We start from the raw sequence: 23,072 nt of genomic DNA, 5'->3' as shown, positions 1-23,072 counted from the left end.
AAGTATGAAACTAGTTGCTTACTTTGCTTGCGTTTGTTGTTGCGCTGCACGTGATTGACGGCGGTGGGCTGGAGGGCTGCTGACATGCCCAGTTGTGGCAGCTGTCTGCGTATGCTGCAGTTGCGTCCACGACAGCCCTTCAGGCGCTCCAGCGTGTCATGCATGTGTGATCTCTCAGCAGGTGACAGGCTCGAGGCACGATTCTGCGTTTCAAACCGATCTAGATACGCATAGAGAAAGCAACAAATTTTTAAAGTAACCGACATTCGGGAAGTGAATAGACATAGAGATTAACTGAGTATGGGTAAATAAGACCTGAGTCCAAATAGTTGGGATACCGTCAAGAATCACCTTACCTATGGTCAAATTGTAGAAAGTTATCAGTCCCGTAGTAAATTCACAGTAGAGATAATCGTGCGTGGAATTAATGGTTCGAACGCAGGAGTAGGTGTTATTGTTGGCATTCATGCAGAAACAGAAAGGACTGTCGTTCCAGAAGGGGGCCGTGCGCCAATGCTGATTGTCATGCGAGAAGCAGTTCATCTTCTCCGAGAGGCACTCCTTCTCGAGGCGTGCCTTTTTGATCCGCTTGCGCTCCTTTTTCCGTTGTCGCTCCTCCTTGAGTTTGCGCCGCGCCTCGCGTGCCATCTCCTTGGAGTCCGCATAGCTTGGAAGGAAGGAACAAGTGTAATTAGTTGTCCAGGAGCTTGCAGCTTGTGCAGCTTGGCTCATCCTTTGCTTACCTCTCGCCCACATCCGGCTCGCAGTAGCACTCTGCCCGCGATGCATAGTGTGGTGGCTGGGACTGATCCAGGGAATCGTAGGCACCAGCACCGCTATATACATTGGGCAGCAGGACGGAGCGGGGCGTGCTGGCGATCTCACTGAAGTAGCTCATATTAAATTCGGGGCCGGCGCCCTCCTGAGCTGCCATTGGATCATTGCGTCGCCGTCCCTCGCCACGCCTACCGGCCGCCGCGGCCTGCTGCTTGTTCTCTCGCATCTGCTTCTTCATGTCCTTCAGTGTGCTGATCTTGTCCTTAAGCAGCTTAATAAGCATATCAATTTGATTGCGAGAGGTGCGCCAGGTCTTCTCATCGTCGTAGATGACATCCGAGCAGTTGACCTTGTCCGTGCTCTCCTCTACATAGCAGCGAGCACCGCCCTTTAGAAATTTATTGCCACGCCCCAAAAAACTACTGCTCCGGTTATGCAGCTCATGCTCATTAAACTTGAGTTCCAGCGTTTCCAGGGTGCTCTGGATTTGCTGTATGACCAGAGCAATTGCATCGTTGGAGCTGTTGGTAGCTACGTTCTGTCCACTGGACGCTTCTCGTTTCCTTCGTCGGCCGTGCTTTGCGAGCAGATCGATCGACTGATCTAAGTCGAGCAGCTCCTCCATTTCATAGGGCAGTTCTGTGTGAAAGACCTCCTCTGCCACTTGTCGCTTGTGACGTCGCTTACCAAGATGTTGATGGTGATGGTGCATGTGGGTGCGTTTGTGTAGGCGGTGCGAGTGCAGGGATGTCGTCGGCGCACGAATCTTGGTATAGACCAATCCACTCGAGGTGAAGCAGGCACAGTTGCGTTGGTATTGCTTGCGTGGCATCGTCGCCAGCTGGTGTTCAAGTTGCAGCTGATAAGAGACGGATGGTTTAGTACTTGGATTTGAACACTTCCGATTGGGGATACTCACGTGAAACTTGCATTTGTGCTTGCGCCAGCGTCCCTCCTCATTAACGCACTTCCACTTCTGTCCGGGCAGGCAGTTCTTCAATAGCGCCGGATCTGAGCACTCCGAATTCAATCGCATCATTTTGGTGATATAGGGTGCTAATGGAAGATTATTGTCCCGCTGCAGCAGCAGCTCTTGTTCATCTAGCTCATCATCTTCATCTTCTTCGGCAGCAACATCTACTAGTTCTTCATCGTCCACTGCAGGTGCTGAGCTGTCAATGGCATCATCTCCATCCTCGTCTTCAGCGTCGGTGTCAACGTCTTCTTCAAAGTCCTCCTGTTCCGTTGTAGTTGCCATAGAGCTCAACATCGTTGCTACGGTGCTGCTGCTGCTGCTGCTGTTGTCGCTGCCAAGCAGATCCTCCAGCAACGTGCTATTGACTAGCTTCATGCTGCGTCGATCCGCCAGCAAGCGTGCTCGAGATTCGGCAATCTGCTCCGCTGTTTCTCGACGACCTGAACTCTCAATAAGGAAGCTGTCCGGCCAGGTGTCGCGCACGATACGATTACGACTGTTCAGCAGCGGTAGAATACTGCGTCCATCCATGTGGGGTGGGGTCGGCACGCCGCCCATGTCCAAGAATGTGGGCGCCAGATCTACATTCAGCACGATCTCATTGACGCTGCAGTGTGGAAAGAAGAATAATAATTAGTCAAATAATTGGAACTTTAGTTGATAACTTACACCTTAGAGGCCTGTATCCCAGGACCACGAATGAGGAAGGGTACACGCACATCGAACTCGAAGGGAAAACTCTTGCCTTTGATCAAGCCGAATTGGCCCAGATGATATCCATGATCCGAGGTATACACAATGTAGGTATTGTCTAGCTCACCCAAAGCCTTCAGCTCATTGTAGACACGTTCAACAGCCACATCGACGCTTTGGAGTGTCTGGAGGCGCTTGGTCATAAGGATATTGGTGAAGCGCTTGTGCACCGGCTGCATGGGATCAGTAACCCTGAGGATCCATTGTTTGTCGGGATTGGGCGCATGGTCATAGCTGGGCGTGCTGAAGAATGAATGAGGATTAGCATACGGTGCTCTGAATCAAACTGTACGGAACTCACTGATGCGTTGTCACATTGTAGAAGAGATGACTGTACTGCGGCGCAGAGTCCTCGGGTCCGTGTGGCGCCGGGAAGCTCATGGTGAGCAGTACGGGCTTTCTTTGGTTTTGCTGTTTGGACGAGCGAAGGAAGGCGATCGAGTCGTTGGCTATCAAATCGGGATAGTAGTCCTTGGCATAGTCAAAGCCATGCTTGATCTTCTGCCCATTCAGATTGATGCTGTAGTTGTAATACTTGGAGTTCATGATCAGTCCACCCCATTCGCGCCACCCAGGCGGTATATACGAGCCATTGTACTTGTTCAGATACTTCCCAAAGTATCCGGTCCGATAGCCCGCATTCGACAGATACGTGGCATAGGAGCGCGTCTCGTGCGTCGCCTGCCACTGCGGACTGGAGCAGTTGTCGTTATTTGTGAACACCATATGGTTGTGCACATACATGCCCGTTAGCAGCGAAGAACGTGCCGGGCAGCACATCGGAGTGGTTGTGTACGCATGACGAAACTCGGCGCCCCCATCTCGCAACAGCCGCAAAGTTCGTGGCATAAAATTGAGCGAGCCCAATTCAACGTCCTGATCGTCGGTCAGTATGAGGATTATATTCGGGCGTCGCTCGCGAGCCGCATTAGAGTCGCGAGAGAAGCGCTTATATGATGACCCACTGCTCGAGTGGCTGCGGTGCTGCTGCTTTGAATGCAGCTCACCCACTTGCTGTTGCTCCTTGCCCTCTGCTGAGCCTAGCAGCAAGTTTACCCCAAATATAAAGAGCACCAGGCAGCCAATGGCCAGTTGGGTCCTTAATTGCTGCATTTTTTACTATAGGATATTGTTGCGGCTACGCTTGGGTAAAATGCTGTAGAGGTTTCGATTCGGCTTAAGTCAGTTGCCACATTGTGAAATGAGCGCGAAACGCATGAAATATTATCCTGAAAGCAGATTTTAAAAATATGTTATCTAAGGTAATGATAATAAATAATTAAATAAATTACAAACTTCGCATCAGGAAATAGCTGAATATTTAAAAAGCTGTTTCCAAATGAAATATAGCAACAAACACGTTGAGCACCATCTTGCATTAGGCGACTCTTTAACCATTTTTTAAGACCTCCTTTAGAAATATTAAATTTAGTTTTGCCCCAATCAAAGAGCCAGGCTAGAGCCTCAGCTTAATAAGCTAGATAAATCACATTTTTATATTCTTTCTCTTTTTTCTTTTCAGCAAAAGAATTCGACTTAAAAATTTTGATAATCCTCAAAAATTAAAAGCTGTTTTAAGCACAGGGCCGATTTTTTCTTTTCGCATCTCTTATTTGGGTTAAGATCTCTGCGCCCTAAGTCATCTTTGTGGTTAATCAAGGGTCGCCAAAGAGCAGCTGCTGCGCTTTTTGCAGCTGCTGCCCGAAATTTTATGCACCGATTGACCTTCCGCACGGACGGTGGCTCGACTCGAGGGCTCTTGTCACCAAATATTTGCAAGGATTTCTGTTTTTTTTTTTTAAGTCGGGCGAATAAAAGACCCTGCCCAAATCGGAGCAATGAACATTGCAGCAAGACTTATCAGGAAATGCCGTAGCTGTCATCGCCGTCCTCATTGTTGTAGTTGTTGTTGTTGCTGTTCCTTTAAGTGCGCCGGTGTCCTTGCTGAAATTTATGTGCCACTTGCCTGTTAAGTGAAAACTGCCATTACTGCTGTTTCTTTTTCTCGCTCATTCTCTTTCTCTTTCTCTTTCTTGTAATTCCAAGTGAATTTCTAATGCTGTTTGTGCCCGCTTGGCAATATACTTTTGAGTAGGGGCTGTTGGGTTAGGGTTAGAACTGGGGTAAGGGTTACGTTTGGGGTTTGCCTTTAGTGTGATTTATGCAGTGCATTCTGCTGTAAAGAGCTTTTTCCATTGTAATTGCGACTGAGGGAGTTGGCTTTTAAAGAGGTGCACTTTTATTAGCCGTGATGCCACGAATGTTGCCACAAGCTTATTAGCTATTTTACTTTTTAAGCCAAAGAGTTTTCGATCCCATGCACTTTTTGGGGAAAAGTCTTCAAATTATACTCTGCAAACCTCTAGGCATTTCGTGTTATCTGTGTTTGTGAACAAAGTCGTTTATGGCCTTGAAAATAACTAAGTAAATGTTCCCATTCTTTGCCAACAATTAACTATTCAATAGCTCTGCCCTTCACTTGAAAAGAGAACGCAAGTCCCACTTATGATTTCTCTTTCTGACGGTCTCTTACGATTCTCTTCTAACAAAAGCTCTTAGCGCAGCTCTTTGTATTTAAATATTTAAGAGTTATATCACTTGCATTGTTTTATTATGTGCTCAAATTTAACGAATTTCCTCTTTTACTCAAAACGTAGACTAGTATATATGTCGCAATATGTAAGTATTCTTTAGTCGATTGATGAAAAATCTATACATGTACTAGCGCGGATACTTCCCAGCGTTACCCGGGCCTAGTTTCTTGCTTCAAATTAGAGACATCAGTTTTCCTCACGTTTTCCGTTAGTGGAAAATTCAAATCTATCCACAATATCTCGATTCCCCAGTCTAAAATTATAGTGTACATAGATATTAAATGTATTTAAAGTTCATTAAATTAAGAATAAACAACAATTGTAATCAACGTGTCGTCGTCTAGTCTTAAAGGTATTTTTTTTCATTTCATCGCGCACAGATTTTTTTCTACCAAAACTGACACGAGAAAATTGTAGCTCACAAAACACTCAAAGGTAGTAGAAAATTTTCCATTCATATTCTTAGCTCTTAATTATTTTACATATTTTTCTTGTTTATAAATGTTTAATTATTGTTTTTTCTAAGTGAGTAATATCAAATTAAATAAGCAATGAAATAAGTTGACAATTCCAGCTGAAATTGAACCTGGACCTGCCGTTTGTTAGTCCAACGCTCAGACACCTAAGCCAATGCTTTTCATACAAACTTCATGTAAAGCTAAACCTCGATACAAAAGGAAGCTTTAGCGAACACTTCAGATTCGTACCTCTTACGGCTTGGACTATGCGTGATCACTGTTCAGACAACAAATAGATATAAGGTGTTTCAGAACTAAACTGTACTCTATTCTCTTTATATGGTCTTGCTTCCAAAAGCAACTTGCTAATGGCTTGGATGCCAAATCATACGGATCGTTGGACTGGAGTTCATTTGAACTGCGCACTGGAAAGTAAAAGGAAATTTGTGTTTTGCTTTGAACTATGCGAAAGCAAACAGAAGAATCGGCCGACAGAGGTTGCCAGAAAAATAGCTGGCAAAAGTGGAGATCGAAGGCGCCTCAATAACCCACTTGACGGGGGCACTAAATAAAACAGATTCCAAATACATATGTCTGTGCATGTATTTGTACATGTGTACGAATGTATGTATTTATTTGTACATGAGTACGTAAGTAGTTCGAGTGTCCGCGCCTCAGCAGCACATGCAATATTTTGCCTGGCCTTTATTTATTTTTGCCCAATTATGCTGCATTTCTCGATCGAGTGGTAGGAAATTGCAAGCAATTGTAGCTCTAAAGAAAGCCAAACAGCTGAAGTGGCTTTTAGGCAAGCAGCTGGGAGCTGCCCAACTCGGTCTCGCTCTTGGTGTCTGGGTGTCGTTGCGTGGTCGAGATCAGCGTCTGCATCTTCTTCTCTGACTCCCGACATCGACTTCCTTATTCCCCAAGGTTGCTTAATATGCAACGGCGGCGAGAACAAGAACAAGTTTTGCTGCCAGGCTGCTTCCCAGCATGACCCAAGTCTATGGCCCTAAAAAGGAAACGTGTTTCTGGCCAGACCAAAAAGGAACCACACAAATTCAAAGCTCTGCAAGAGCTGCTCTTTTTCTGCGGCATCTCACAGCCGGCAGCTGCCTTTGACAAGCGTCACGCATGCGCAAACTTTTCAGCCGGCGACCTGCACCCTGCAACTTCAACTGGGGCCGCGGACCTGGAATCTGGACCTGGGTCTGGGTCTGTGTCAGCGTCTGTGTCTGCACCCGGACCACAGTGAACATGTTAGCCGGCTAGCAACAGCAACAAAGTCGTTCTCCATGGCCATAGCCAAATGCCGCAAGAAACAAAAAGCCTACACGATTCTCTGATTCATTCATGAATTTCACGATATTTATTTGTTTTATGTCCTTCTCTTGTTTTGGCTTTTCACTCAGTTCTTTCAGACTCATCCAGCTCTACCTTGGCATTGTTTGTATTTTTATTCTTTTCGTCCAATTCCTTTCCTAAAAACGTCCGGACAGGTCGGTGCTTTAGAGCCAAGCCTGTTGCTAACCGCTCGTAAAATTTTATTACAACATTTTTAGTGTAGTCGCTTTGTGCATTTTATATATTTCGTAGGGCCTTTTTGGAAGGGCTTTGGCATTGTAAGTATTTCTGTTGGAATGGGACAGCAAATGAAACTTAACAAGAAAAGATTTTATGTGTATTGTCGCCATCTTTTTGGATTCTCCTCTTGTTGTCAGATGAATATAATCAAAATCTATCTTTCAAGAAACCATTTATAATCAATGTTAGTCTTTGCATTCTTTCCTCATTCGCTTTGGTTTTAAGTTTCAAGAGAATACTAAATGTCATATCTGACCAGCCTACATCAAACAAATAATATATAATAATTAAAAGTAGCACTTTGCATTACAACGCAACGGATGTTATCCATGCAAGAATGATTGAATTCTTAGTATATCAGAATATGACATAAAAAAATAATTCTATGTTATCCCAATATTCATTATTCACTCCTGTTTAAATAACTTAAGAATATGTTGTCAAACACCTTGAACCTATTAAAAATGAGTAAAAAGAATATAATGTTTTTGACAAAATGTATATCACAAACTAAAGGAAGCATCACCGACTAAGAACAGATGTCGATACTTTACAATCAAATATATAAGTTTATTTTCTATTTTCAAATTACGACTTAACTTAGGATTTACAGTAGATGATGGTATCTACCTTCACAGTTCAAGTGCGTCAGTAAAACTCAAACTCTAAGACTGGCGTCAACGCTTAGAACACATCGGCTATGAGCATTTATTATCAAGATCTTTCTCTCTTTTGATAATGCTATGATTGTTCGTTCTCTTGGGAAAATTTCGGAAATATTCAAATAGCCTTAATTTGAATAACGATTGTGGCGGACGGTTATGTCTCATGGTCTTATGTTTATGTTTACAAGTAGTTTATAAGAGTCTGTATAAGTATGGCATGTACTGTGGATGTAAGTGGTGCCCATGGCACTGTATATATTTATATATACATATATAAGTATAATCAAATCGGGAGGAACTGAGTCATTTATAGCGTCGATTTAGTTTCTCAAATAGCATTGATCAATAAATGTTCAATTTTTTGAGACGTTACTATTCCTATTTATCCTCTGAAAGCTTTATACGTATAGAATTGTATCGGGAGCTCAATAGGATAAGAGTATCTTCTGGTCAGGAATTCCATATGTACAAGCCTTTCTTACTTGTTGCTAAGTCGGTTTGTATTTAAAACTTAACCTGTTTTGTTGGATTAGATGAGATTACTTTAAAGTACCTTGACAAGACGGATCGTTCCTGTGACAAACTTAACAAATGCTACATATCGAATTATGCGATCAACTGGTTGCACAGCAGAAACTGACAGTGTCCAGTGAACAAGTCAAAACAGGCAGGGCACAAGTACAACAACAACTGCAACTGCAGCAGCAGCCAGGCCGACATTCAATTAAAAGCAAATAAATACATATTTTAATTAGCGCGCAGTCCAAGCCAATTGAGTCTAGAAGCATTCTGGACACGCAACGCTGACCCGGTGCAGTGCTGCTGTTGCTCAGCCAGATTTATGAATATGCAAATAAATGGCGGTTGACTTCTTGACGCCGCTAATCCGACAGCCAGGCGACAGTTGGTATTCAATGATAAACTTTGCTTATCAGCGACGCCGTTGTGCGCTCCACTGGAGCAGGCCCCAGCCGCAGTAGGATTGGCCGCATGGCTCATTAGCGCACATGTCAGCGACTCGCGTGTGCAAATAGTTGTCCAAGAGTGGGCAACGTGCATCCGTCTCATGAACATGGACTGGGGCAATCTTTGCCACAGCTGACAGACGCGCTATTGCGCAGTCAAACAGTCTGCAAATTTGGAGCAAGTTGCGTGGGCAGTCGCTCCTCCAGGCCCGCTTAATTAGGCAATTAACAAGGCTGGCCAGTTAAGGAGCGACTTAACAAGTGACGGAATCTCGGTGCCAAGTCAATTTAACGCTTAACTAACTATTTAAAAACTAAATCATGCGCTGCCAAGGAGGAAAGTAATAAATGAGAGGCAATCTTCGGCACGTCGAAAATTAAATACCCTTGATACATATTATACGCAATATTATATCCGACCAATTCGTTCTAACATTGCCATATGACATAGAGTTGCGGCTTGACAAGGATTTGCAGATATGTATATTTGTTCAACATATCTTAAAAAACAGAAAAGTTTGCCACACATAAACTTCTTTTTCTGCCTATTCTTCCTGCAGTTCGATGCTGATAAGTTTACCAAATGGTGATAATTCAGCCAAGATAGCTTGACAATGCGATAGTTTCAAGGCTGGTTGATGAGTTTGCATAAAATGAATTTGGCTATGTCAATCAAGAGTATATATACTTTGCTTGCAAACGTCTCCTTCTATGCGTTACATATTTCGTGACAAAATTATAATACCCTCTACAAGGGTACCAAAACTCTATTGCCACGAGGGAGGAGTGGGCTGTCGGAAACGCCCACATAGACACTCAGCCAACATCTTCCACAACTGGTATCGATTTATGCCAGCCCACGGCATTCATAAGAACAAGACCTAAACCACCTGGCTACATGTGGTAAATGTCAACTTAACGTGGCGCGCGTCATGAAGTCGGGGGAGGAAGTGAAGCGGCGGGGCTCAACAGAAAACTTTAGACACGCATTAGAGCCAAAAAGGTGCACTTCATAAGACAGTTAACAGCTTGTGGCTGTGAATACTTAAGTTGAGTCAGTCGTTATGAAAGATTTATTTTGTATATGATTGGTGGCTCAAAGTCAAATTATTGCCAATTTAATTACTTCAAAAATCTCATTTGCTAAGGCGGGTATTCATATTTAACGATGTATAAGAACAAATTAATATATTGTGGAGTCGCTAGCCATATACGGACAGTTGGCAGAAGGATCCCGCCCAAAACTAATATTTCTGCTTCTTCCCAAAGTATAGAGCTAAAATTTTTGTTTAATGGCTGTCGATGAAGTTGAAGCTTAAAATAGAAAAAACAAGAACGATATAGAAGAGATTGTATGCTAGATGTGCAATAAATTAAATAAATGTATAACCAAGTAAGAGGTTCTAGTCGGGAGCTCCTGACTAGGGGATACCCTGAACCCTCTTCTTCCAACATCAAATGTATATATATTCTATTTTAGAAGCTATATGTCAAGATTGGTGACTCTAGCTCTTATTATTTACCAAAATTGCCCAAAAAACAGGATATCGATATAGATTTTTATCGATTGCTTGGAAACGGAGCAAGTTATCGACTATCGGAAACAAACTCGATCTGCGGGAACTTATACCCATTTTTAATGGGTTCAGGGTATAAAAAGAAAGTGTTGGAAGAGAGAAGCACAACAAGATAACGTGTAATTTATTCTTTAACATTAAATAAAATATATTATGCCTTTTTGTCCACATTAATTATTACGGGGTATTAAATCAAAACATGTGAAATATCGATTTTATATTTGTTAGTAACTTGTATAAGTGCAAACCCGAAAATGAAACACAAAACCTGCTCAATGTGAATGACATTGGCGCACGTTCCGATTGTCAGACAAGTGTAGACGGCAAACTAAACACAAAACAAATGTCAAATGCTCCTCCGTTTACGTATTGTGTTCAAATGTGTGTGCGTGTGTGTGGTGTGTGTGTGTGTGTGCGTGTGTGGTGTGTGTGTGTGTGTGCGTGTGGGGGCAACGCGGCAGCGAAATTAATTTGTTAACAAAAATAAAACATAAATATAAACTGAATGTATGTATGTAAATTTGAATAGATGCCGCCGTTAGGGACTCAACAATAAATTTCAATGGCTACAAATTGTTTGGAATGCGCACAAATAAATCTTTTTCGCAACCTCATATCAACAACTTGAACGTTTCTAGTGCTAATGCTGGTAGCTGCGAGATACCCTACTCATTTTACCACCTATTGAAAGGGATTTGAAAATATAAAACTTAAACTTATACCTTAATTATATATATAGAATAGTTATATTTCTTCTTTTTTTTCTCATATATACCTCAGTTATAAAAACCTTTCAGCCTGAAGAGCCACCGACGTATTCACAAAAATAAATAATAATATTTCTGACTTTACAATTCGTTAAGCAAAAGAAACGAAATGTTCAATATAATTTACTACGTAGGCAGTTTTTTATAACACGCTTTTCTCATATTTACATGTACTTTATCAGCATTGCTTACAGTTGCCACTTTGCAAAACTTGAAATAAATGCAAAGTTATATGCATATATATACACATGGGTGCATGGTATATATGTACATAATTATTGGCAATCAGGTATTGACCAATTTAAGCCATTAGAAGTTGTTGGCTTGAAAGCTTTTAAAATAATATGCAAGTCAAACAGAGCAAAAGGTCAAATGGCAACGGCACCAGCTGCATCAAGAAACTATTTGTTGTTGTGGCTGGTTCCGTAAAGTCACAATGATACCAATTGCAATGCTGACTAATTTTATATGGAGTCAGGAAACCATTTTCCATGTCGAATTGCCACGACACAATTGGCCAATTACAAGCAAACATTTATACATAAATAATACCAGCAGAGACTAGGACAAGCCCTACTCCAGCTGTGTTTTTTGTTGCTGCGGTGATATAAACAAATCAAATCAAATTGTGACCCACTTAAAAGCTCTGACAATTTTCTGCTACAGCGAACTAACAAACATGTTACATTTGCCCACAAAAAAAAAAAAAAAACAACAACAAAACATTTGGCAAACGTTTGCAACAACCTTCCAGCAGGAAACTGAGTTAAACTGCGGTTTTTGCTGCACAGTTTGTCAATTTACATTCAAAAAGAACTTTCGCCAAGCTGACTGACATTTGCATATTGCTATGTTAAGTTTTCTTGAAACCTGGACATATGACAAATATGTGGGGATTTAGACTGGTCTATTCCAAAAAAGACTGAATGAAAGAATATGCTTGCGAACAACCTCAATGTAATGTAAGACAAAATGTGCCGATCAATAAAGAAAGAAATACTATCATGTATTATATTATATAACATCCGATTATGATAATTTATTATTACAGGGCATTTCACGAACATTGCAAACTGTTTGAAGCTAGTGCAAAATATTACGGCTCCACAATAAGGACACTAAAAACTAAAACAGAATAATAGGACACTAAAACTAGAACAAAACTCTAAGCACAAGATTTCCAACAACTTTGAGCTAAGCAAATCGAGCAACCGTTTGCACTTGTTAGGAACGCCTCAAGGTCTGGCCAGAAAAATCGAATGAAATGCCGAAACACACCATTCAAATCCAAATTGAAATGTGCGGTTAGCGTGCTGGGGGAGAGCGAAGGTAGCTGGGAGCGGAGACGGAGAGGAGACGCAACCAAAATAGAAATTCTAGTGCAAATGTTAAAAATTCTCGTGACATATCACAGGAATGTTGTCTCGCTGTCTCCATTGTTGTTGCCACTGCAAATGGTCGCAGCAGCGAGAATACTTCCAGACAGCCCCAGCCCGAATATTGTGCTGATGGGACTGAAAACTAAAACTTCAACGACTATTGAAAAGTAGCTTACCTTGGACTAAATGCTGTGGTCAACAACTAAACAGAGCTGCTGCTTTGTGGGCTGCCTATAAATCATAGCTGGACGGTGGGCGTGGTGTCGGGTTTTCTAAAGAATTTCGACTGCGGGCGATCGGCTTTCAAAAATGTGAATCACTGGCAAAAGATAAAGCTGCTCCTCCATCGCAAAGACGCCGACGCCGATGCCAACGCCAACATGGACGAAGACGACGACAACAAAATTTTGCTTAAGCTTGTGAATGCCGATGGCTGTCGGAGCTCAGCTTTCAGTACGGGGCGTCAAACGGAAGCCGCATTAGTTACAAAAAAAACAGGAGAGAAGACTGATCAAAAAAGCGATCATATAAAATATATGTATCAGGTTATTCAACCACTTGTCTGAGTGAGGGACACGAGCCGCAATTCAGACAAAATTGTAGACAGAGCATTGGGTTTCGGCTGGCTTTTAGCTGGATTTTTTTCGTAAGCCTATCCCACATATGGAGTGGAGTCCAAATAAGTACTAAGTAGTTTTCGTTTTACTTATATTGAATTTTATTTACAAAGTTATCCATCCTGACAATTGGTTTATGGGTTCAGCTGTTGATGATCATTAGCAATTTTTCATAATATTCGAAACATTTTATTTTAAAATATTGTATCATAAAAATCAACAAATAGCAAAACAAAACCATAGATATGTAATATCTTGAATTAAATTCTTCTTTATGAATAATAACAAATGAAAAACCCAATAAATATAAAAACTGATATTTTTTCTGATGGAGTTGAACCGCTGACCTCCCGCTTGTTAGCGCAACGCTTGCACCACAAAAGGAAACTTTTTTTTTAGATATACATAATTATATTATTCCACAGATTTGGCCGTGTCACAAACTTCCGTTCATCGGGATATTTAAATAATCCTTTACTACCTTAAAATATTTGTTCAAAATTTTTTAAAAACCCATATGATATAACCTTTAGAAATTAAATGTATTTTTATTTAATATAAAAATAAATTAAAAAAGGAACTTATTTTCAAAACATGTGACTTTTTTAAGTTTACAATAAACCTATCCAGATTCTTATTCTTGTGTTTACTCGACAAGTAGATTGTGTTAATATAATAATATAAGGGCACAACCGTTTTGACTTTATTACTAAGCAATACGGTGAATTTAAAAGATCCCACTTCTCAAGACATACCCATGCTTCGTTTATTTATTTATTTTCTGGTTAACTGAACTTGACAAAGTTCAAAGTTTATTTGCCCATATATTTACAAATGCCTGCCAGCGAACATTTGGTCTTTGCAATCAGATTTTGAAACATTGCCAAAAAGGTAGCATGCATTTTCCTATACTATCAGCTACGTTTCGCTGCAAGCGTTGAAAAGCATTAAACATGCTTTATAATTTTTATTTATTTTTGCGCTAGCATCATTAAATATACACTATACAATTAAATGCGCCTAACGCAATGTGCCTTACGAATTTCTTTTTTCTATTTTTTTTCCCAAGTTTTTTTTTTTTCTTTTTATTTTTGCTCAAACACAACTAACAATTTTCAACTTGAAAAAGTTTATTTGATGTGCATAAAATCTCGTGTAATATTAAAGTGCTGCAGCAGACCCAGTTACATTTTGGCGCAGCTAAATGGAGGCGGCACAATTTGGGTTTGAAATTGTTGCAGCTGCAAAAAGTTTTACAACTGCACCAAAATTTATAAAGACGTGCAACTGTCAAAGCAATTTTCATGGCTGCCTGTCATACAAACAAAATTTGAACCGAAAGTTGTGCACATAAATAAAGCAAATGTGCATTTTAGTGATTTATGTGATTTGTGTGGAATATAAGTAATATTGTGTATGCGATATTTCAATTCTATTTATAGAGTGGCGCGCAAATGTTTTTCATACGTACACATGTTTGTTTATTGCTTAGCTCTAACAAAAGACAATAAATAATTTATTATAAATGTGTTGATAAATATTTTTGGTTTGTTGTATGTATGTATACATATCTACATACACTTTGCAAATTTATTTGCTGTGCTTCTTTCTGTCCACTACAATTTGATGCGTAGTTTGTTCTTAGCACATCATCAGCCGAAATAGCTCAGTTGGGAGAGCGTTAGACTGAAGATCTAAAGGTCCCCGGTTCAATCCCGGGTTTCGGCAAAATACTTTTTTATATTTTAAGCAAGAAAAAGTTATATGTTGACAGCTTTTCAATTTGAAAATCCCTGAGCCCATTGGGTTTCCGTGGTGTAGTGGTTATCACATCCGCCTAACACGCGGAAGGCCCCCGGTTCAATCCCGGGCGGAAACATCATATATTTAAAACTATTTTTTGTAATCGAATGTATTCCACCGAAGTGTTTATTTTTTATTCGGCTCATGAATATAAATCAATTGCAGTTAAAAGCCTTAATTGGTAAATAAAACATGGGGTTTTGTTTTGTCGATGCAAGCTTCTGCGCGACCTCGCACAGTCCACACAGGTCATTAACATATCAAGATATTTTACTCTCTCTGCTTCGGTACATAATGGACAACCACAAGATCCTCTGAACGAAACTGTCTGGAGCTGTTCAATTCTTGGGGCAGTGATGGTGAATCTGACGTTTTGCGGTCTGCGCTTTATTTGGGTTGTACGAAAATAAATAATGAGCAATAGTCAAACGTCAAGCGCCAAGCGCCAAGCGCCAATGTTTTCTATCTGTCTGGTTGTCTGTCAAGCATATAAGAACGACAAACGTTTTAATATGCTTTTATTAGCCAAGGCACTGGGAGGAATCCGCATCGGTCGTCGCCTGTCGGTCGGGGTAATTAGACTCCATTAGTGGCACTGGCAGACACTTCCTTGAAGCATTTGCTAGCACACACAAACACAAGCACACAGACAGAGACGCATGTGTACAGAAATTGATGCAAAGTGCTCAGCTGTCTCCAGCTAGCTGAATTAGTATCTGAATCTTTGTATCTGTATCTGAATGTGAGTTATGGGCCCCATGTGCTAATGTTGATATGTGCTCATATGTGTGTGCTGGCGGCACTTGATTCGGCGCTCATAATTTTTGAGCCATTAGACAGCTTGGTGCATAAACTCATTAAAATGTACTTGAATGTCTCAAAATATGAGACGACGCGTTGCGAAGATGGAGGATGGAAGCGATGGCCATTTGGCGTCGCATTTGCTTAATTTGTCGAGCAGTGACAAATGACAAGGAGCAGCAAAGAGTCAGCACTCCCAGTCGTACCCTTCCTAAACCCCTGTACCACACCCCACATTAGCTAACAGCAGAGCCACATAGAGACATGTGTGCAATTTGACAGTTTGATGCGCAACAAGATGGATCGGCTTACAGCGACGATGGAGTCTGAATTGGAATTGAAGTAGGAGCTGGAGAGCTGCCGCCAGTTCTAGTGCACACATTACACAATTTGAGACAACTCAAGCAAACACTTCAGATTGCCGCCTCAGGGATGTGTCGACTGTTGCTGCAACATTCATGACTTTTGTTTGCGCTGCCAGCTAATGAAGATGTTGCACAGTAGCATCCATATTAGGTTTTGCAAGCCGGCTTGCCACATTTCAAGTGGCTTGGCTACTCAGTTAGGGATGGGTCAAGGTGTGGCAACAACGACATTTAAAGGTAGAGTGCAATCTTATTTGAAACAAGCCTTAAACAATGTCCATAAATAAATTTTATAGGATCTGATTGTCCAATTGGGCCTATGACAGCTAGAAGATATGGTGGTCCGATCCGGCTGGTTCCGTCATAAGACTGCAACAGTCAGATCTATTTAAAATGCTGGCTTCGTTGCTCTTACGGTTTGGGCTGTGCTTTGTTAATCGTTAAAGTGATTCAGTACAAAATCTTTAAAATATATACATATGGAACAATGTTGATAACATTTTGCAAAGAATACACAACCTGCAACAGAATGTTGATCCTAAGAAACGTTTTTGCATGGCTAAAGACAAACTGACAGATGGACGGAACAGATTTACAAGGCAATATATACTCGGCCTCTGGTACTAGTCAGCAGCATATATGCTTTATAAAAGAATAAGACAAATATAGAATAGTTGCCCAGGACAGATATAACAGTTAGTCAAGAGCCAGACTGTATCTCTAATAAAACTAAAATATTTATAGCTGTGTACCTATAATATATGTGAGAATTAAAAGGATATGCAAAAACTATAACTTGTATAAACTCATTCCGCATGTCATTAAGCCCAGTTAAGTTTACTGATTCATTGCTGGTGTTTCCTAAAGTCAAGTTGGAATTTGCAGCAGCAAATGAGTCACGATAATTCAGAACTTTGCAAAATCTGTCGTCAAGTTCCATCAAGTAGCCCTTATCGGTCCCAATATTAATGTGGGGTCTACGCGAAAGACAAGACAGTCCCAATTCGCATGAATCACAGCTAAATGCCGAGCACCCTATGCTATCTGACCAATTAACGTAATTCTGGCCAAAAGATATAAATGTAACCAATGGTAGGAATGTTGTGTGCATATAAATTCACGTGAATTTGCTCATTTGAAGTCAGTTTGGCGTAGCCTACGAATCGAACGGGTGTAATAAAAGTAAATAAAATGGCAATAGGTCAACCTACCCCGGATACCCATATAGAGGTGATAGCCACTTCTCGACCTCAGAGCAGGTTCAACTGCTGTGTTAATCGTCAGAGACTGCACTCGATTATTACAGGTATGACAACAAAAGTGCAAGAAGCATATAATAAAATCTGGAAACATACGATATTACATAAACCGATAGACATCCAAACAAACACCCCTTACCACCTACTGCAACATAAGGCACTTTAATGGAACAATTTCCCTCCATTGAACTCAACCCACTGGGCCAGAACATAAGCTAACATTCGCGCAGCAAGCATCATTGGAAAAAATGGAAATTTTATATTATACTCGTATTTTTTACAGGGATGGTAATCTTCTCCTATGGCGGCATGGACATGGCTCAGGGCCTTGGATGGAATAGGTACACAGGCATCGCCGATTCCTATCAATTTGAGTTCAGTTGGTTCATTGGCGTCATCATTGGAGCTATGTTGAGTGCCCTCGCTGTTGTTCACGTGCCCAAGTTATATTTCTATGTGAGTTGCAGAATTAAAGATCATGTCGAAGGTTAACCGATCCAAATGGTTCTGATCTATCTAGGCTCTGGCAATTGTGATGCAGTTGATTGATGCCATTATATGTGTGAGTGCCCCATATAACTATGAAGCAATGGTTGCAGCTCGGTATATTGGAGGCATTGGCATTGGCGTCATTACGGTTCCCTTTATAATACACAACTCGGAAGTAGCGCCAAGCGATGCTCGTGGCAAGTGGTGCGCCGTGGAGCAGTCCGGCCTGGGATTGGGCATAGCTATACAGGTGATCATGGACTCAATGTGGAACCCGGCCCTATCTATCGGAAACAACCAAGTGCATGGAATCATTGGAATCGTGTTTGCTATTGTTGCCATTGCCATATTAATGCTATCGGTTGAATCGCCTATCTTCCAATTGCGCCGGAATGATTACGAAATGGCAATCACATGCCAATGGGAGCTGATGGACAAAAACGCAACTTCAGAGGATCACAATGAAGCCCTCGAAGAAAACAAGCGCTATGTGTCGGAGGGCTCACACGAAAGCTTAGGCCATGATTTATCCGCCTCCATGATTCCTTTTATCAAAATGTTCTTTTGTCGCTGCCTTGTGGCGTTCAGCTTCTCGGTGCCGCTCACCAAGACAATCATAGCGAGCACCGTTGTTTGGCAGGGCACCATGTACAGTTGGCCGATAATCGTATGGAGAATCTTGCGCTGGATCGGAACGCTCCTTGCCATATTAGTTATGGACAAGCTTGGCCGCAAGCTCCTCTCAATGGTAGCTCTTGTATGCATGGCGGGCTTGATGCTGGGCATGGCCGGCATCTATTCCAACTGGCCTAACACTTTCAGCCCATACTACATGGCTCAGGTATGTCGCATATCTATGGTGTTCCAAATGTTTGCTGGCCTCTTTGTTGCATGCACGCCCGCTTACATGGGAGAGGCGTTCCCCATGCGAGTCAAACCCTTCATGATTGCCCTTATTGTGTGCATTGAGCAAGTGATCCATATCATTGTGATTGTCACATTCGACCGGAATCCCAACAGCTTCTTCCAATACTATTTGAGTGTGGGTATTATCCTGCTTATAAGTATGCTTATCCTTTTGGTGATGCTACCGGAGACAAGAAAAATGACGTTGCGACAGGCCGGCTATCGCTTCCGTCGCCTGCATGACATCTGGGCCCACTAGGGAGGAGCTGACATAGAAGCAACTTTGCCCCAGTTAAAGTTTAAAGTTTTCTGAATATATATGTACATTTAAAGCTAAAATATCTAATTTTAAGTTTTATTAAGATCAAGTAGGAATAATTAGGCAGCATTGCGGTTTAATTGACCGCTAATATATTAAATTTCGAGAGCAACAATTTAAAATAATCAAAGCTATTTTAAAACTATAAGCACTTCCGCTTAAATTAAACATTAGTGCTTCTATATCTATATATAATAACTAGTGGGCCTTGCCCGTGGCACGAATAAAATGAAATGCGTCTCAAATGATTTTTTTAGAAATGAATTTAAGCGCGAAACGTTACCCATCAAATCTTTGACCCCCATTTCCAGAAAGAAGGAATGGATTTTCAAAAATTGCAAGGCACCAATAAAATGAATTTCAACAAATTTCTTCTTTAAGGCTGAAACCGTAAAACCTCTCAAGCTGAAAATCTATCAATTTGCGTTCCAATTTATTCTCCATGATCTGTATAAGAATTCATCTAATACGTGTTTGACATTTTTGGAAAAATTTTCCCATTTTAAAGGGAAATCAACTGCGATTTTTTGTTTGCCCCAAAGATATGTTGCCATATTTCTTCAGTTGTCTATTATTTAATGCGCGGCATGGCTGTGGGGCATAAGGCGATGGCAAGCTGTTCGTTCGAACAAAACATATTTTTTTTGTTTTCAATTTGTTTTTATTGTCAAATAGGTAAAAAAAAAACTTTATAAAATCGAAGGTTCGTGTATTCCCTATTTGGGCATTCCCGACAAGAGCACTTTTATTTGCTTTGCATATGTTTTGTGATATCTATAAATCTATATCCATTGATTAGATTCGTTTTAACTGTTTGATCAATTAGGACTAGGACAAGAAATGTATGGCTCAGCCCATGACAGCATGCAACGATATGCCAGCACACGAATGAATCAGCATTCAGCAGAGGTGTCCCCCAGAAGAACACAATAACTCAACGTTTTCATGAGTCACAAAGTTTATGCTCAAAACTTCATATGTTCTCTTATGAATGCTTAAATAAATGCAGCTCGCTAATTTTTGACTGCCTACCAACTCTTATCAGCATTCATTTTTCATGTGGGGACTACGCTTAAGAAGGGCCGGACCAAAACGAATGAATCACGGTCATATCTCACCTGTTAACGATGGGTGGCCCACAGAGCAATGAACACGAAATTTGTGTGTATCTATAAATTGATTAAAATATCTATAATATCAAAAAAAAATATATAGATAACGCATTCTTTACCATGCTAATAAACACACCCAAAATGTTCCGATTTTAAATTAGTTTTGTTCAAACGTTAAGCGGTTTAAGTTTGCTTCGCACGCGTGTTGCATAAGTGAGCAAAATGACGGTCACCTATATAACCTCGGGTCAAGCACCCCCCTTGCAGACGACCTTTATAGCCACAAGTGCGGAGCAGCCCCCACAAACCACTTACGTCGAGGTCATCGAAGATCCACGTGCCCAACGCAACTACAACCGCTGGACAAATAAGCACAGTGCTCACTCTGCAACCGTTGGTAAGTTCAAAGGCTGAAGAATGCCTATAGTTCCTGACAAGAAATAATGATATTTTTTGCCAATTTTTCATATTACATTCTAGAAGTGCCTACTGTTAAATGCAAAACTGATGCGAACACAAATATTAGTTCTATTTAATTTATGAACAACAGTTTGCTAGAGCATTTGACTACAAAAAATACAGTCCGATATTATGTAATCCGATCAGTTTTACAGTAATAACAGCTTATTTTCATCAATCTGACCAACTATTAAATTAGTTAGCACACCAACTCTGCTTTCTATGAGCACTGAGAATTGCAATGCCATTTTTCTAATATTTATAAATGCAATTTCTTATAGGACTCCTATTATTTACTTATGGCGGAATGGATATGGCTCAAGGTCTACAGTGGAATCTGAATACAGGCGTTATGAACACCTATGAGTTCGAGTTCAGCTGGTTCGTCGGGGTCATTATCGGAGCTGTCGTAGCAGCTCTGACAGTGACCCACGTTCCAAAAAGATATTTCTATGTGAGTTGCAGAACTTGTATTTACAAAAAGTGGACCCCTAATGAATCACCTTTCTGTAGCTCTTGGGAGGAGTGATGCTGTTTATCGATGCGATTATCTTTGTAAGTGCGCCGTACGACTATTCTCCGATAGTGGCCGCTCGCTATGTGGGCGGAGTGGGCATTGGGCTCATCACGGTGGCCTTTATCATTCACAACTCGGAGGTAACTCTAGGCTGCTCCCGTGGTAAATGGTGTGGCTTGGAGCAGTTCGGCTTGGCGCTGGGCATACTTATTCAGGTGCTCATGGATTCGCAGTGGAACTTCAAGTCCAGTATTGGAATAAATACGGCACATGGAATCATTGGCATTATCTTTTCCGTGATAGCCACGGGCGCCGTGGTTGTGTCAGTTGAATCACCCATCTTTTACCTCCGCAACAATAATGAGGATGCAGCGCGCAGCTGTCAGACTCAGCTCTTAGGTGCCATGGCGCCAACTGAGGTAAACAATGCGATCTTTGACGAAGCCAAACGCTACGTAATGGAAGGCACAAGCCAAAGTTTCGGCGCACAGTTCTCTGCCTCCCTAATGCCCTTCACCAAAATGATCTTCAGTCGCTGCCTTGTGGCGTTTACTTTCTCAGTTCCGCTCAGCCTAACCATGTTAGGGAGCACACTTATTTGGAAAGATACCATATACAGCTGGCCAATGATTTTATGGAGTATTTTGCGCTTTATTGGGGTGCTCTTGACCCTTTGCGTTGTTGACAAGCTTGGACGCAAGTTTGTCTCGCTGCTGGGACTACTATGTATGGCGGCTCTTATGCTGGCCCTGGCAGGCATCCTCTCACATGAGACATACTTTTCAAATACATACTTTATGTCGCAGGTGTCTCGCATCTCCATGGCTTTCCAGTTCTTTGCTGGCCTATACGTCATTAGCACACCGGCATACTTGGGCGAGGCGTTTCCCATGCGGGTCAAGCCTTTCCTCATTGGACTGGTTGTCTGTCTTGAGCAAGTGATTCACATCATTGTCATTGTCACATTCGGAAAGAGCTCGGACAGCTACTTCCAATACTTTGTGGGTGTGGGCATTATACTGATAGTTAGTGTGATCATATTTGGCGTGCTGATGCCGGAAACACGCGGCCTATCGCTCCGACAGGCAGGTGAACGCTTTCGTCGAGTACATGATATGATGTCCTACTAATTTCAAATATTTGTCTAATCTTAAGAAATTTTTAACCAATTCGTAGACAGTATGGTGGCTTGTATACTTTCAATACCTTAATAAGATAATATATTGAAAATACTGTTAATAAATAATCAACATAAATAATGAGTATATACATATAGCAAAATATATAGAAATCTGTTAGCTAGAACATTTGTATATACATGATTTCTTGCCAAACAAAGCATAATTGTTAATGGTAAGGAAACCTGGCAAAAATGAATCAAAAAATCTTTTAGCTAGAACATTTATACTCGAGCAAGTGATCCACATTATTGTGATTTTAACATTTGCAAAGAAGACGGACCACTTCCACTACTTCTTGGCTGCGGGCATTATCCTGGCAGTCGCTATAATCATCTTAGCTGTCCTGATGCCGAAGACACGATGCCTTGCGCTCCGGCAGGCGAACGAACGCTTCCGACGAGTTCATGATGTTATGGCCTACTAAGGACGACCTTTCCACAAGGCATTGAAGCCACAAGACAATACAATGCTTCTCAAAGATTGACGGCTTTTATCTCGTCTACGCATTCGATTATACATGTATAAAAATAAAGTATTGTATACCAGATTCGAGCACTGGCTCGTTTTACTTTAATACTCGTTCCAAAATCCAAAATATATTGGTTTTTTGCATTGTCCGGTTGTATGTCTATAAACTCTATATACTCTCAACTTGTGCATACCCACGATTATATGGCTATCTATCTTCCACAGCTATAGAGATAGAGTACCTACACTTTGAATAAAAACGAATGATAAGCTCCTTTTAG

The 23,072-nt window shown here is 41.2% G+C and overlaps 3 protein-coding genes and 2 non-coding genes across 7 annotated transcripts in view; 4 read left to right on the top strand and 1 right to left on the bottom strand.

The window, feature by feature from the left end:
• Positions 1–23,072, bottom strand: part of LOC115770679 (extracellular sulfatase SULF-1 homolog) — a 36,196-nt gene that overhangs the window by 959 nt on the left and 12,165 nt on the right. For all 3 annotated transcript variants that reach the window (XM_030716062.1, XM_030716063.1, XM_030716064.1), the window contains 6 exons: positions 2,808–3,735; positions 2,423–2,749; positions 1,697–2,360; positions 744–1,636; positions 357–667; positions 23–220 (listed from right to left, as the gene is read on the bottom strand). In XM_030716062.1, coding sequence (XP_030571922.1) covers positions 23–220; positions 357–667; positions 744–1,636; positions 1,697–2,360; positions 2,423–2,749; positions 2,808–3,619 — 3,205 coding nt within the window. In that variant the 5' untranslated portion in view covers positions 3,620–3,735. The remainder of the gene's footprint in view (positions 1–22; positions 221–356; positions 668–743; positions 1,637–1,696; positions 2,361–2,422; positions 2,750–2,807; positions 3,736–23,072) is intronic.
• On the top strand, positions 14,768–14,840 carry Trnaf-gaa. The gene has a single exon. It is a non-coding gene; the product is annotated as a tRNA-Phe (tRNA).
• Trnav-aac lies at positions 14,919–14,991 on the top strand. Its single transcript has one exon. It is a non-coding gene; the product is annotated as a tRNA-Val (tRNA).
• On the top strand, positions 17,273–19,257 carry LOC115770681 (sugar transporter ERD6-like 4). The gene is made up of 3 exons (XM_030716066.1): positions 17,273–17,387; positions 17,624–17,796; positions 17,861–19,257. The coding sequence occupies exons 1-3, from the start codon at positions 17,273–17,275 to the stop codon at positions 18,992–18,994; spliced, it is 1,422 nt and encodes a 473-aa protein (XP_030571926.1). The 3' UTR covers positions 18,995–19,257.
• Positions 20,300–22,272, top strand: LOC115770680 (D-xylose-proton symporter-like 2). The gene is made up of 3 exons (XM_030716065.1): positions 20,300–20,563; positions 20,907–21,079; positions 21,139–22,272. The coding sequence occupies exons 1-3, from the start codon at positions 20,389–20,391 to the stop codon at positions 22,270–22,272; spliced, it is 1,482 nt and encodes a 493-aa protein (XP_030571925.1). The 5' UTR covers positions 20,300–20,388.

This window comes from Drosophila novamexicana, unplaced genomic scaffold, assembly GCF_003285875.2.
Source record: "Drosophila novamexicana strain 15010-1031.04,08,12 unplaced genomic scaffold, DnovRS2.1 tig00004560-arrow-pilon, whole genome shotgun sequence".
Lineage (NCBI taxonomy): Eukaryota > Metazoa > Arthropoda > Insecta > Diptera > Drosophilidae > Drosophila > Drosophila novamexicana.
This window is presented reverse-complemented; position numbering and strand designations above follow the sequence as displayed.

Bases quoted from the DNA above. Each gene is read 5' to 3' on its own strand.
- LOC115770681 (XM_030716066.1), top strand. From the start codon at position 17,273: ATGGCAATAGGTCAACCTACCCCGGATACCCATATAGAGGTGATAGCC. The intron at 17,388-17,623 runs GTATGACAACAA...TATTTTTTACAG, and splicing joins ACTGCACTCGATTATTACAG to GGATGGTAATCTTCTCCTAT. The intron at 17,797-17,860 runs GTGAGTTGCAGA...TGATCTATCTAG, and splicing joins TGCCCAAGTTATATTTCTAT to GCTCTGGCAATTGTGATGCA.
- LOC115770680 (XM_030716065.1), top strand. From the start codon at position 20,389: ATGACGGTCACCTATATAACCTCGGGTCAAGCACCCCCCTTGCAGACG. The intron at 20,564-20,906 runs GTAAGTTCAAAG...AATTTCTTATAG, and splicing joins TGCTCACTCTGCAACCGTTG to GACTCCTATTATTTACTTAT. The intron at 21,080-21,138 runs GTGAGTTGCAGA...ACCTTTCTGTAG, and splicing joins TTCCAAAAAGATATTTCTAT to CTCTTGGGAGGAGTGATGCT.